Raw genomic sequence first — 15,287 nt, forward strand, 5'->3', positions numbered from 1 at the left:
AAAACTAAGTAGTCTATTATGCAGTGAGTTGATTTGGTAAAAAACTAGCTATCTATAGCCAAGATCACATAAATACTTTTTTATTATCGAGCAGCATCTGGAAACTTTGCTGTCATCTTCTGGTCTTTTAACATTCATTACAAAACATGTTAATTGTGAGTTGGAATAGCCTTGTGCACATGGCTATGTCCGTACATGTAGAGGTCACACATTCTGTTAAATCTTAAAAATCGCAATATACAGAATAATACACAGTAGTTAGCTTTAAATATTCCATTCTGTGCTAACGTGCATTCTATTGTGTACTGTGATTTTTAAGACTATCATCTGTGAGCGCCACATATACAGCCGTAGCCATGTGCACAAGGAGGTTAGAACTTTCTGAAGACCTGAAGATGACAGAAGTCTGTCGAAAGTGGTAGTCGATAATGAATATTTATGCGATCTTGGCTGGAGAATGTTCTTTTACCGAGTAAAACAGATTGCTCCTTCTCATTTCTGAACATGAGAAGATTCAATGAGTAGCTTACGTGGTCTGCTGCTGCATTTACCTTGGCTTTACCACATTATGTCAATTGTCTCTTTATACTTTTAACAGGACACTGAACATGTACAACAATAACAAGTCCACTTGTTCTTTTTTATCACACAGTTATTTGAAACTGGCGGTAATACGTTATAGTTCTTCAGAAGAAATTTTTTGAAAACAAAATGGGAGCATTTGCAGTCCTCTCCAGTCTCCTGCACTAGAGCTTGTAATTTCTTCACCATATCACTCACATTACCCATCTTCTTTACCCTATTTTCCCACTATTTGCCTGTTCGCTATCTGTGCCATGAGGCTCACTCAGCACAACGACCAAGCAATACAGAAATGTTATTACGACTAATACACACTACGCGTCACGTTTATAGGTTATGTTGTGAATTTTGTGGGCAGCAATAAAATAAGGATAGAGCGCGAGTGCTACTATGAGAATGGGAGATCCGCATAGGAGAAGAAACCGTGTCATTTTACTTTCTCTACTTCTCTAAAGATATGGTTACACTTCAGAAAACGCCTGAGAGAGAGAGAGAGAGAGAGAGAGAGAGAGAGAGAGAGAGAGTGTGTCTTTCCCGTTCTGGCTGCACGAGGAGATACAACACAGTTGAGGTAAGGTTCAGAAGCTTACAGAGAAGGGAAAGCAAGCGAACTTCTTGAAGGCCGGAAACTTTGGAGCTTCTACCCACTAACGTCAAAATTCCAGCCCAAATCATCTCCCTATTGTGTACCGCGTTTTTATTCGTGAAACAGTTGACGGAAGTACTCCAACTCCTTAATCGACCGATGTACCCTCCCCCCCAGCAACTTCTCTCGGGATGCAGAGCGCTTTGCGAGTGCGAAGAAATTGTCACGACAAAAGAGCAGCTCGGTGATTCTTAAAGGCGCCTCCGCAACTTTCGCCTTTGCGTTAGAACAGATGTTTTCAATGTGGGAGCTTGGTTATGGGTTTCCCAAACGCTGTTCCGCGTGAAGTAATGTGCTCCGCAAAAGCTATTAAAGGCCAGGTGGCTTTTTCCGACATTTTAAGAATACGGATTATTTGTTTTAAATTTCATTATGGTTTAAAATTGAAGCAATCATTGAATAAAACGAGTTTATCAATTTTTAAAATTTTAAAAACTTCAAAATAAACAAGATGTTTCATCAACGTGTCAGAATTCTTATTGTTCCCTCAGAAGAAAACTTTGGGACGCCTTGGCCGAGTTACAGTTCCGATTTCAGATGCATTTTGTACGGTAATTACGCAGATTTGGAATGCTAAACTTTGTTAGAATGTGATACAAACGCCGCTAAAAAGTACTTAACGCAAAACCAATGACTTTAGGACATGTTTTAACGCTCAGCGTGAACAGTTTATACACGTTCGCCTTTCCGGATTATCTTGTTCTCAGACTATGCGCAGGCATTTTTACATGTTTCCTATCCTATGCGATGCTGAGGATTTAAGAATGAGAAAATTTTCCATTCACTCGTGAAGCGTCAGCGAGAGAAAATTTCGAAAAGGTTTGAAATTATGTGTAAGATGCAAAATTCGTTTCCTGTCGCTAAGCGCTCTCATTTTCAAATATTGGATAAATATAGCCAGACTAATTTGTGCGCTGAGAGTTATGCTCCTGTAACGTTTATGCACAGTTTCTAATTTTAATACTTGATTTATTGTGCTAAATCTCTTAATAAGCAGAAAAGACAGCATTTTAAATTCGCTCAATAATTACATTAAATACCAAACTTTAAATATTTTTGCCCCTGGAAGCCGACAGTCTGCAATATGCTCGTGTGATTGTGCTGGCTGTTCAGTAAAATAAATGCCACTACATCATATGCTATTAAATGCCATAAAAAAAAACTGTCTGCAAAGTGCAGGGGCTTTGCGCCAATGTAAATGATGATACGATAGTTAACGGCCTTTAGTTTACAGAGACTGTCAACTTGCGTCTCATAGCACGCAATTATATGTGAATAACAATGTGTTGAGATATGACGTTGAAACAACATGTAGCTTCACTTCATGAACTGGGTATTAAGAAAAGGCACTGATTGCATACAAAAACATTCAACACCACACACTAGAAAACAGTTGGAAACCATATTAGGTTTGACTAACATGGGACTTTATATATTTATTTACTTGTTCATTCACTGATCGTCTCAGTTATACAGCAAGACATAATAGCGGTATGAAGACAAATAGCTGACATATACGTACATATAGAATAGGTTTTTACGAGGATAGGACGGACTTGCTGAAGGAACCGTGGTAGCATTTACCTTAAATAATTTTCCAAAATCATTCATGTTGGCCGGACAAAGTCAACTTCATCCCCCCGAATACGTCAAACCCTAACAAATCTATTGCCTCATCTGTTGGCTCCAATGGTACAACAGAGCATATATGTGGCAGGACAATGCAAGGCATCAAAGGTGTGTGTGATGTGCAGAAGAGTAAAAATGATTAAACCTGTTTCCTAGTGGACACACTAAAATGTACGCCGCACAGCTTACAAAACCCCAAGAACCGACATACAAGGGCAGAAGTTACCAACACGCTTCTGCCCGCAATGTATATTCCTTGTAGGGACCGTGCAGATTAATTCTCCATATGGAGGCGTAAAAGTAGAGTTGCTCCGAAAGCTCCATCCGTGAACTGAACGAAAAGAAATAATACATGGTGCAGTAAGGAAAGTACCCCCAGCCACGTACTTCAGTGACGGAGCGCATATAATAGATGTAGAACGAATCTTCCGTCAGCATTTCAGTTACCTGTTACAAAAGATCAGCTGAGCATGGTTAAAGGAAGCAAATCGTCCGCGCCCTTTTTGAAGGAAACATTCCTGCATGCACTTCACCTGCTCCAAGGAAACCACAGACTGACCTATCGTTCTGGTTATCGCCAACCGTGACATACAGCCTTTTTTATGGAGAACGAGGGTTGCACTTTTTCGCTGACCTATCGAAACTAGGGGATCCAAAGCAACTTGTGGCTGTTAATCTTTCTTCTGCCTTTCTTATTTCTAACGCACGTTTTTCACTCTTGCAAATATACTGCTGTTCCGCGTATGGCTTTCTCTCATGCCATTTCTGGTATTTCCATATTTAGTGTTTTGTGTATACAGCGAAGACGTAAATCACCCGACCGGCCAGCATTAACCTGACAGATGTGGAAAACCACCTAAGGCTTACACTTTCTAAAAATAAGTTTGCCAAATTAACGGTTATTAACAGAGCGCTAATTTAGTTGAACTACGGATTACCTTCCTTTACTCATTTGACACACTTTACCACCCACGCGCAACCAGGAATTTCGACGGCTGTATAAATACAAACGCCTACTTGTTCGATTCTGCTGCAACGTACATTATCTAGAATCAGCCGGGCCAACCCATATTGAACAGAAACATTTTGACCCGCATTGAGAAATCTGTAAAAATTTCGAAACAGGCTTTCTATTCGTTGCACGTTCATTACGAAAGTACTGAAATCTTACAATGTAAATTCACATTGTTGCATTTAAGACTTCTACTGAGGAGAGCAACAGTTATAAAGGCAAATTAAGTTGGCTGAAAGAAATAAGATCGTACAGAATTAATAAAACAGCCAGTCTGAAAGTACTCAACTTGGTAATAGACTACGATCAGCAAGACTTAGAATTGGCAAATTACTGGCACCTGTCAGCGGGTGAAGTGAGCAAGGCAAAAATTGGTCACTGCGAGTAGTATACAGTTTTCATGCCAAGCCAGAATATCGTTATTTCATTCGTTCTTAGTCATTTATGAGAATTTTCATTATTTATGGTCCCCCAGCACTATCCGTTGTGGTAATTTTTAAGTCTGGAGGAAATTGTACACATTTACCTTATAGTGTGCCTTATGCTTGTAAGGAATTTGTTGCAATTTCTCTTTTACGCATGGGGGAGGGGGAGAAGGAGGTGGTGGTGGTAGTTTTTACTCAAGTCAAACATACAACAGTAAAATCACCCACTCATACTCATTTTTTCCCCTTTCAAATCTTGAAAACTGTAGTTTGAAATAATCTTTTATACCCTTAGTAATAGCGTTCGCTCACGGCACATTCAATATATAGCTATCTCAATCCGCCCATTTCATATCACTGATCAGTTGTATTAATCAGAACGCCGAAGTCATTTGTTACGCCTAACATAATTGAGAAAATCAGCCATTTCAGAAAGATTGATCACCACCACTACACGTGAAAGAGAACATCGATCCCCTGTCATCCGCAAGGGCAGGAAGCGTCTTTTACTCATAGTATCTAAACCAAGTTAGAAGCTAAGAGAAACGCTGCAGTCGCAGCAACAGTTCTTGTAACAGATGCGACACCCTACAGTATTATTTAGTGGATAGTACATCCAAAATAGGCAGCAAACCATTTAGTGCTCTAATTACGAACGATGTGTTTCACGTTTCGGTATTTGTGTCTGTTGGTAACTTGAAAAGCAAAGTGGGTGGACTGATCCGGACATCTCAACAAAGCAAAAGAAAATTTACAAAGCATTTCTTCGCATCACTGTTCTTAATCAGTATACAAACACTTCTGTCTAAATGATTTACTAAGTACAAATGTTACTATCAATTTCGAGAAATTATACTAGATTTAAAAAATGATAAAATATAATAATTTCAGGTTAAATAAGACCCAATTATTACACCCATGGAACAACGGTGTTTCTTACGCTCGGGAAAATTGATCTCTCTCCCCCCCCCCCCCCCCAAAAGCCACAATTACTGTAGGAATTTTTTCTCTGAATACACAATGAAGTAGATGCATTTAAAAATACTTTTATTAAACATTCAATGCAGCTATACAATTTTTAATTGCATTTCGTAGTATTTTGAAGAATACAAAGAGTTTATGCCAAAAATTCTACGCGACTTAGTTCCTCTACTGGTGAGGCACGACCAGATGGCAGCACTGGCCGAGGTGAGAGCCCAGCTGTCTTTTTTCCTCCATCCGAAAAAGCTATCCAGCCGCCTTCCCCGAGCCTCTGAACCAATGCATCTAACTACCGTCCCAAAAAGTATCACGAACTACATGACGATATATCTTTTCTCCAGGAATATATATGGTGATTACGTCTCTGGGTGACTGCAAGAGGCATTTCCCAGCATTCCCGAGGGTTGCGTATTCCTGAAATGCCGACCGACATACGTTGTCATAAGGTAGACTGTAGGAAATGGCAAATATGAGCAGCAGCTGCATCCTTTTACGTTTGCATTATCTCATTACGAGCATCATACGGACAATAATTTCAACAATGACAGTAACAAATTAATTTTAATTTGAACAAGTCACATTTAAAATGTTTTCAATCAAATTCACAAGAGAAATAATGTAAAATTTTCTTAATAAATTGTAGACTTGTGGCACACAATGGTACAGCTATGAAGATTTGAGCTTCTGCATAATTTCACAAAAATCTTAAGTTCAACCTGTTTACATTCCCACTCTTGTCAGTTTATTCCATCATGGAGTATGGGTAGACTTGTCTCACCTGAAAGTAGTTACTTTGTTGATAAACACTTTCTCCTACATATGTATGCAAATATGATACACAACCACGATACTGGTGGTGTTATACGAACTAGTCTCATGTGTGTGAGATCCAATGACATGTTTACTCTCACCAGTCACTATTATTTCACAATGCGTTTTGGAGCTTTAAACTTCCATCACGTAGATTTACGTGGATAATAAATTCGGACATTAACAGCAAACTTGTTTCATTTAAGGTCAGTAACAGTCACAGTAATGCCTAACCAATAATGTTCACATCTGAAGTCTCTCAGACCACTAACTGACGATTAATAACGCAGTTCCTTTTGCTAAAAATTTAAGAATGCTAAATTGATCTAGACAACACCTCAAGCAATCAAATGCAGATTGCAGCAAAATACTGCCTTCTGTTCGCAGACAGATTCAGTGAGTAGTCATTACGGAAATGAGTGCACTGTGCTTCATCTTAAATGTAACTGCTTAATGGCATTAATTCATCAATCTTTGCAAAAATCATAATGAAATATGTTATCAAGCACAGGCCTGGTAACATCCACATAGAAAAGAAAAAAATGGTAACAATAATTACAGTTTCTCTGCAGTAACAGGTGGCAATTAGTAAAGATTGGTATTGTGTTAAATAAGCAGTATGACCAAATACCTTACAGGACACATTAGCTTTCAAAAGCTTTTACTATCTGAAAATTCTTTGCTCTTTCAATCCTTCATATGAAATATTGACATTTTGTTTCTAAGAACACCAAGATTGGAGATTGCTACCATTTGCTGTAGCTTTTCCCCGATTATTTCAGCACAGACATGATACACATTGTTAATGTCAAATCAGCAGTTCATGGGCAATTAGCACCTTTACATGAAACAAATAAGAAGGAAGTATAGGGAAACACCAAATGGATGCATACATGGATATAGTTACAAGTAAGGCAACATATATACACAGTTAAAAATAGATTATTAAGTTGGAGCATGCAATTAATATAGGTGCAGAATCAGGTACGGTTAGGCCTAATTGTATAAAAAAAATTTGAACATGCATGTCAAAAATTGAGGAAATGTCGTTGCTGTGAATTCCATTTCTTTAGAAGTAACGGTTGGCTGCTGAGTCATTATATGATATTTTATAATTATATTGCAGTCCGAAGTAAGAAACTTTAGGTAACCTAGTGGTTTTGGCGATGTGGTAACTCTCGTGTACTGCATAGTTTGTGAGAACTCTGGTGCAGTACATGAACATCGCCCAACATAAAAATAGATTTATACATGGAAATAACACAAAAAACCTGGCGAATCTATGTTTTGACAATTAGTAGAGCGCCAGGAGATGAAAATTACAGACACTTGCAACGTAAGCCATCGACTACCACCACGTAATTTACGGCCGCTGTACGACGGCGCGTTATAGATCCAGCATTTTATTGATCACGTACGAAATGTTTCATGCAAATTTAAGATTATATACATGAATTAGAAAGAATCAGCAGCCATGTTGAACCCTTATTAGGCCTAACCGACGTCACTACTGAAGCTCTGCTGAGTAACTGCACTTACTACTTATTTTCATGCCTCCTAACGGAGGATTAGGTGGTTGCTTGTTACCCTCAGCAAAGGACGTTGTCCTTGGACGTCCACTCATTTCTATCGGCGTTGAATTATTTCATATATGTTCATGAACTTCATAGATTTATCACATTTCATGCGAACACCCTTGAACACGAAACATCGAACGGGGCAGGCAGCTAGTAGGTCCTCCTTAATAGTTCTGTTTTACACTTTTGAGACTCATCTAAATGCACTGGTTTCAACTGAAGTATATCGGAATCCAACTTTGTAAGGGATGGGGAGCGCGTTTAACGAATCTGGTTTTACATTATACGAAACACAAGACACTCCACCAACAAAATTTTAGATCCTTCAGACATTGACCTGTTCGGGTGAAGTCGGGAACCAATCAGCTCAGACTCTGGAGACCCGAATGCTTCCGAAGATGACGTCACATAGCAACTCTACGTCAACTAAGATGGCGACGAAGCAAAGACAAAAGCAGCAAAGATTGTTTCCTATCCGGGAATAAATTGTATTGTGCAAAAGCTCTAGAGTGTCCAGACATCGCGTGGGTGTTACAATAGCTTTTAACGCGATTATCATCTCATTTAAGCGAAGAAAACGAGTAGTCGAGGTGAATCGTTAAACAGTTATCTATTGTGTGGAATGAACGTCTTTGTTCGAGTGATAAACATAGACAGTCAACTGTCCTACAGCGGTGTTTACCTCATGGGGAAATGGATAAAGTAATATTATTGAGTTCAATGTAACAATGGATCAGAGGGCTCGCCGTGTTTGTTGCTTTATGAAAACCATATTGTCTTAACGACAATGAACCTGTGGCACGCAATTTCATAAATTTCGGGTAGCTCTGTTCTAATATATGAGTTGAAATGCTTCGCCAGTTCGCTACAAATTATTTACGAAGCACCTTGAAATTTTATGCATGTAGTACAATAGTTTCGCGTCAACCAGTTAAGGTAATTACTAAGCTTCCTAAAGAAAATGTATACGTGCCTGTACATATTAACGTTACTGTTGACCAGCTGTCAAGATTACCATGACCTTCACCGCTGTTGTAATGAGTTACTACAATACCAGTTAATTTCGTGATTTCAATTTTTGATGTTTCTAAGATTAAGTATGTGGTTATACTGAAAGGTGTTGATGACGAAAAGGACAGTATGGGTTAAACAAGTTTTTTGGCATCATTAACTCGCTGTTTGGTGAACCACTGCTTGAAGTGACGTGATTTCCGAAGTTTAATGCCGACTGGTACATTACGGTTTTGTTCCAGTGGCTCGGTTTTAATGGCGGCAGCCGTTGTAAGTCATCCGCTACATCATACTGGAAAGCATCAGCGCTTATTGCTGTAGCACAGTTTGCAGCGTGCGAGGACAATGTCAAAAATAAATTACATGTGAGTGAGATGACATTAGTTTAATTGATGGCTGTTTCCAACACATTGTGACACTATTACGGTTTTGTTTCCTTTTAAGTTGATTTCTCTTTCTGTGGAAAACACCTATGTATAGGGATTTTGTATCAGATACAGTGCTTGTCATGCAGTACAGCTATGTGTGTAGTACTTTTGATGCATGCTTAAGCCAATGTTGTGAGCTATGGTTGTTTATATTAATGATTTATTTTTATGCACTCTGATAGCTGTCCTAGAAATTACCTCAGAACTCTTCAAAAAGGATTCCAGGATGATACTTTCAAGAAATCCACATCTGCTTCTCCCATCTTGGGCAGCAGGACTGGTGGTTTTTTCTCTTGCGCTATAGATGTCACTGGGCTCTGAAGCTAATGCTTTTACATGCAGTGATGTACTCGTAGACAAGAAACAACTTTAAGTGTGTGATAGCATCCCCCCTCCCTCTCAAGAAAAAGAAAAAAAAATCCTTGGATTTGGTGACATATCTGCATTGTAGCTTGAGGTCTTTGTTCATTTCATATTTAACACTATTTTCATAACTAGCACTCTGAAGTAAAAAGAGAAACACTGTATTACATAATAGACTAACCTCCAAATACTATTTTGTTGCACCTTATGTGCATATGTCATACATGAACTATGAAACATGCAAGGAAGAACAATTGCATAACTCTTACCAGAACTGCAATACAGTAAATTATGGTGTGCTAATTTATACATTTGTGATTCTTTGTTTACATTTCAGCCTCACTTCACATAAATAACAGATAGCTTACGAAATACTCATGGGACCCATCCTAGACTATTACTCAAGTGTGAGGGATCCATAGCAGTTATGACTTATCAGGGGAATGTGGACAAAGAAGGGTAGTACAAATGATCACAAGTTTCTTTGACTGGCGGGAGAGTCGTAGAGATGCTGAAGATAAACACCAACTATGTTGTGAAACACTACTTACAAAGTTAGAAGAAGGATAATGAAGTTAAGAATCTGGAAATTGTGTTACACCTCACTATGTGTCAGTCCAGTGGGATGTGCCAAAACAAGATTAATTACAATGTGCATAAAAGCATTTAAGCAGTCAATTTTTTTTCGTGTGCTCCATTTGCAAATGGTTTAGAAAGAAACCGTAGTGTCAGTTACAGTTGGACCTGTACTTCACAATGGTTTAGTGGATGGATGTAGGTGGTGTCATAACCATTTTTGACTTCTAGCAAGTTGTCATCAGGTGATCTGTCTTAAAAAGAGGGTTAGTAAATAATATAAAACTAAATTACAAAATTAAACTGACTTCCACACACAACTTTATATACCAGTGCATTTGGATACACAATACTAAGATACATTGTAACTCAACATGAATAAAATGATTTTGTTTAGAAGGCAGTCACTGTGTTCCCTTAAGGCAGTATGCCTAATCTATGTAAATTTTTAACTGAATTACTGCAATTACATTACTCGTATGAATAATGAATAATATTTCATTGCAGCTGATGTTACTGAAATTATTTTCTTTGGAAGAAGTGTGTCCAATGCCATGCATTATCTAAACAATGTTGCTGGTGGTTGAGAGGAGAATAATCATTATACCAATGGTGTTAATGAATCAGTAGAATGGTTTCATATGTAGTTTGTAATGCTTATAACCTGACATGTTTACTGTATTTACAGATTTGGCTATCGTACAGTGATTTGCAGACAATAAAATACACATAGTGGATTTATTTCCTTTGCCTATTTACTTTGTGTGTTTTGCCATCCACCTTAGACCATTTTTTGGTTAAGGCTAGCCAGATTTAAATTCATCTACTCACTGAAATCTGTAGTTTTATGTAGTTGCACACTCCCAGACAAACCGAATGTTTCTGCTGATGCTATTTCTTTGATAACACACACACTGAACTGCATGAAGTTAAACATGGTGTTAAAAAAACATTTTGAGAGGTGAGACTTCCTGGCAGATTAAAACTGTGTGCCCGACCGAGACTCGAACTCGGGACCTTTGCCTTTCGCGGGCAAGTGCTCTACCAACTGAGCTACCGAAGCACGACTCACGCCTGGTACTCACAGCTTTACTTCTGCCAGTACCTCGTCTCCTACCTTCCAAACTTTACAGAAGCTCTCCTGCAAACCTGGCAGAACTAGCACTCCTAAAAGAAAGGATATTGCGGAGACATGGCTTAGCCACAGCCTGGGGGATGTTTCCAGAATGAGATTTTCACTCTGCAGCGGAGTGTGTGCCGATATGAAACTTCCTGGCAGATTAAAACTGTGTGCCGGACCGCGAAAGCCATAGGTCCCAAGTTCGAGTCTCGGTCCGGCACACAGTTTTAATCTGCCAGGAAGTTTCATATCAGCGCACACTCCGCTGCAGAGTGAAAATCTCTTTCTGGATTTTGAGAGGTATTAGTATGGACCAAAGAAAGAGAAAAGTTTTGGAAACATGGGCTTTAAAATACATATTGTGAGAGGTGCAAGTATTTGTTTATCTTTGCTAATGTGAAACACACCTCATCAACTGCAGGCTCTTTGCTGTTCTGAACAACCTACAGAATGCGGTAAAGAGATGCGAACACATTGTTTTGTTACTGTGAAACAGTAATTTGCCTGCTATTACAAATGACCTGCCCTTGTGAGCCATCACTAAAGCTGCTCGGTATGCTGTCCATTCGTAGTTAGGCACGCTTCTGTAAAGGGTGTGCTAGTCACTGGAAAAGACACTTGAATAAATGTGCAGATGTTACCGTGTGTTCTGTACTTTTCAGCATACAAGACACAGGCTCAATGGTTTTTTCCATTGCCAGGCTATAACAGACAATTTTGCTGGTATGTACAAAGATAAAACTTAAACTTCAATATAAAAGAATTTCTACATCTACACAGATACTCCGCAAGCCACCGTAAGCAGCATGGTGCAATGTACCCTGTACCAATACTTGTCATTTCCTCTCCTGTTCCACTCGCAAACCGAGATGACTGGGTGTTTGTGTTGCCCTCATCATTTCATAATCATTCATGGAAGTGGAAGATTGGACTGAGAAACAGTTGGGAATTTGTGCGGGTGCTGATAACTGTGCAGTTGAGTGCCCCACAATCCAAACATCATCATCATCATCATCATCATCATCATCATCATCCACTCACAAACAGAGTGAGGGAAAAGTGACTGTCTGTATGCCTGTGTATGAGCCGTAATTTCTCGTATCTTGTCTTCATGGTTCTTATACGCGATGTATATTGGTGGCAGTAGAATCATTCAGCAGTCAGCTTCACCAGGGATTCCCATTTGAGTTCCCGGAGCATCTCTGTAACACTTATGTGTTGTTCGAACCTAGTGGTAACAAATCTAGCCTCCCGCCTCTGAATTGCATTGATGTCTTCTTTCAATGCAACATGGGACGGATTCTAAACATTCGAGCAGTACTCAAGAATAGGTCACACCAGTGTCCTATGTGCAATTTCCTTTACAGATGAGCCACTCTTTCCTAAAATTCTCCAAGTAAACCGAAGTCAACCATTTGCCTTCACTACCACAGTTTTCACGTGTTTGTACCACCTCATATCGCTTTGCAACATTACACCCAGATATTTAAACGACATTACTATGTCAAACACAACACTAGTAACTCTGTATCAGAACCTTACAGGTTTGTTCTTGTGGCTCATCCACATTAACTTGCGTTTTTCCACATTTAGGGCTAGCTGCCATTCATCACACCAATTAGAAATTTTGTCCAAATCGTCTTGTAGCTTCCTACAGTCATTCAACTTTGGCACCTTACCATTCAGTATAGCATCATCAGAAAACAGTCGCAGATTGCTGTCCACCCAGTCCGCCGAACGAGAGAACTGCAGTCCTGTCACACTTCTCTGGTGCACTTCATGACGGTAGCCTGTCTCTGATGAACACTTGCCATCGAGGCCTGCATACTGGGTTCTATTATTTAAGAAGTCTTTGAGCCATTCACATATCTGTGAACTTATTCCATATGCTTGTACCTTCATTAACAGTCTGCAATGGGGCACTGTACGGTTCACCTGTGTGAATGATTTCTTGAATGTGAAGTTTAAAACTTCGGCTTTCATTTTGCTGTCCTCAAATGCCACACCAGAGGGGTCAACAAGGGACTGAACAGAAGCCCTACTGATTTTATATATGACCAGAATTTTCTCGGGTTCTCACCCTTATCTTTTGCTAAGTTGTGACGGTGGTAGTTGTATCTTCACTCATAGACTTTTCACAGACACACGAATGTCTTAATAACCTTTGCTTGTCGTCATTTGTGCGTCCCCTTTTGAACGTAGAGTGCAACATCTTCTGCTTCTTTAGTGTCCACCGAATTTCGTTATTAAACCATGGTGGATCTTTTTCGTCCTTCATCCACTTACTACGCACATAACCCTCCACAATTTGCTTAAACTACGCATGTAATTCCTCTACATCTGTCTTACTGGAACTTTGTGATGCCAATTCACTAAGTCAGATTTCATGGTAAAAGTAAACTTAGGTTATACTGTGGCTTTTTCATTGTGTGCTGGGCCCAATGAATGATGGGAAGTGACAGTAGTGAATCATGATTAAGGCCTGTCGGTAGCCAATGAGAATGCTGAGCTGCGATTTCACATTGTTTATAAATATAGTAGGTGATATTTTGTTCTTTTGACCACATTGTTGGAATGTTTGGGGAAACCTGAAATAAGACATAAAAATAGATTATTGCAGCAATTAATGTATATCTTTAGCAGTGTTACTCATCAATCTATGACTTCAATCGTATTTTTGTGTTGAGGTTCATTGGCCTTGGACACACACAAGCAAACTGTCGCATTCCAACCTAACCTGTCTCAGCGCTCACTACAGGTTGGTCTCTCAGTACATCAAGTGTTTTCCATTCTCATTTGTTGGCTGTGCCAACTCTCAACAAAGTTGTCACATTCCAGCATAATCTAGGCCTCTGGCTACACTACAGGTAAGCCTGTCACGACTTCAGGCTTCCCGCTCTCCAGTATTGAAAACAGACTAGATTAGATTTCACAATTCTCGTTGGCCACTGTATACTATCACTTGATTCACTACAGCTGATTCAAACAAATTGCACACTGCAGAAAAGCCAGGTACACCGTAAGTGCTGTTAAGCCCATTTCCCAAACATATCTTAAAGCAAACTGGTTCCATTACAACAAGTGTACACACGGTATTTATTCAGAATTGTGAATATGAGTCACAGTAATAACACTAAAGAGGTTTACTGCATGTTGTACCCTTAGGCAATAACAGAGGAGTGTGTCTGCATTATTAAAATATTTCTCCGGTATTCAGCCGGTTAGCACCGTGCAACAGGCGCAATATTTTGGCAAGCCAGTTTCTTGCAATCTTCAGGTGTACCTGAAGATGGTAAGAATATGATTTGGTGAATTATTGCACCTATTGGATGACACCAACCAGCTCAATTGGGAAGTAGTCCATCATTCTGTATGCCGGGAAAACCTAAAGTCACGTATTCTCATGTGTTTATTGTATCAGCAAAGACCTTGCAGTAGATGAGATGAGTTTCACAGTGGTGAAGATGAACAGATGGTCATAGCTTCCAAGAATGCAATTTAGAGCTCATGTTTCCTCAACATTTTTGTCTTATTTTGGTCCATACTATCACAACTCAAAATATGGAATACTTCTTTTTAAACAGGATCACGATTATGGCAGCAGCTAAAAACACATAAGGACAATATGAAACTTCCAATAATGAAATAATGTCATTTTTAAAATGTTTTATTTACTTAACTTTTAGTTTTCAGTATTTAAAAAAATTAACTCAGTCATTGATCATAATTAGTTTTGTTTCTCATTGTATTTACCAGACACGAGAGTAAGCATTATTTTACACAAGAGTCTTACATAAAGGCCTTCCATGTTTTGGTTTGATCCAGTTTTCATGTAGCATATTTCAGTTAAATCCACTATAGTACCGGTAAAAAGATCACATCAAGGGTGTATTTTTCCTCCTCCCTATTGACTGCGTCCAATGTCGGAAAGTTTGAAACTGCTAATGGGTCAGTCCAAGTGAAGTGATCCAGTAAAGATGAAGTTATTTGCTTGACCATTTTTAAATATTTTGGTTTTTATATGTGATTATGCTATAATTGAGAAGCTCAAAACAGTTTAAAAAAATTACCTTAAACCATTACTGAATGGTGGCCATTTTTATTTGTGAGTGCATGATGGTTTTTCA

At 39.0% G+C, this 15,287-nt stretch overlaps 2 protein-coding genes and 1 non-coding gene across 7 annotated transcripts in view; 1 reads left to right on the top strand and 2 right to left on the bottom strand.

Moving 5' to 3' along the window:
• Positions 1–8,035, bottom strand: part of LOC124717382 (glycogen synthase kinase-3 beta) — a 326,873-nt gene extending 318,838 nt beyond the window's left edge. For 2 of the 4 annotated variants that reach the window (XM_047244231.1, XM_047244230.1), the window contains exon 1: positions 7,625–8,034. In XM_047244231.1, coding sequence (XP_047100187.1) covers positions 7,625–7,709 — 85 coding nt within the window. In that variant the 5' untranslated portion in view covers positions 7,710–8,034. Of the gene's footprint in view, positions 1–7,624 lie in introns of all 4 variants that reach the window. The other 2 variants (XM_047244229.1, XM_047244232.1) reach the window with 2 other exon arrangements.
• Positions 8,036–8,096: 61 nt separating this feature from the next.
• The window catches only part of LOC124717384 (diablo IAP-binding mitochondrial protein-like), a 103,867-nt gene continuing 96,676 nt past the window's right edge, over positions 8,097–15,287 (top strand). The window contains exons 1-2 of one of the 2 annotated variants that reach the window (XM_047244234.1): positions 8,100–8,598; positions 8,916–9,038. In XM_047244234.1, the coding sequence (XP_047100190.1) occupies positions 8,512–8,598; positions 8,916–9,038 (210 nt within the window). In that variant the 5' untranslated portion in view covers positions 8,100–8,511. Of the gene's footprint in view, positions 8,599–8,915; positions 9,039–15,287 lie in introns of both variants that reach the window. The other variant, XM_047244235.1, reaches the window with a different exon arrangement.
• Trnas-cga lies at positions 11,030–11,104 on the bottom strand. Its single transcript has one exon. It is a non-coding gene; the product is annotated as a tRNA-Ser (tRNA).

The sequence above is a fragment of the Schistocerca piceifrons genome, chromosome 9 (assembly GCF_021461385.2).
Source record: "Schistocerca piceifrons isolate TAMUIC-IGC-003096 chromosome 9, iqSchPice1.1, whole genome shotgun sequence".
Lineage (NCBI taxonomy): Eukaryota > Metazoa > Arthropoda > Insecta > Orthoptera > Acrididae > Schistocerca > Schistocerca piceifrons.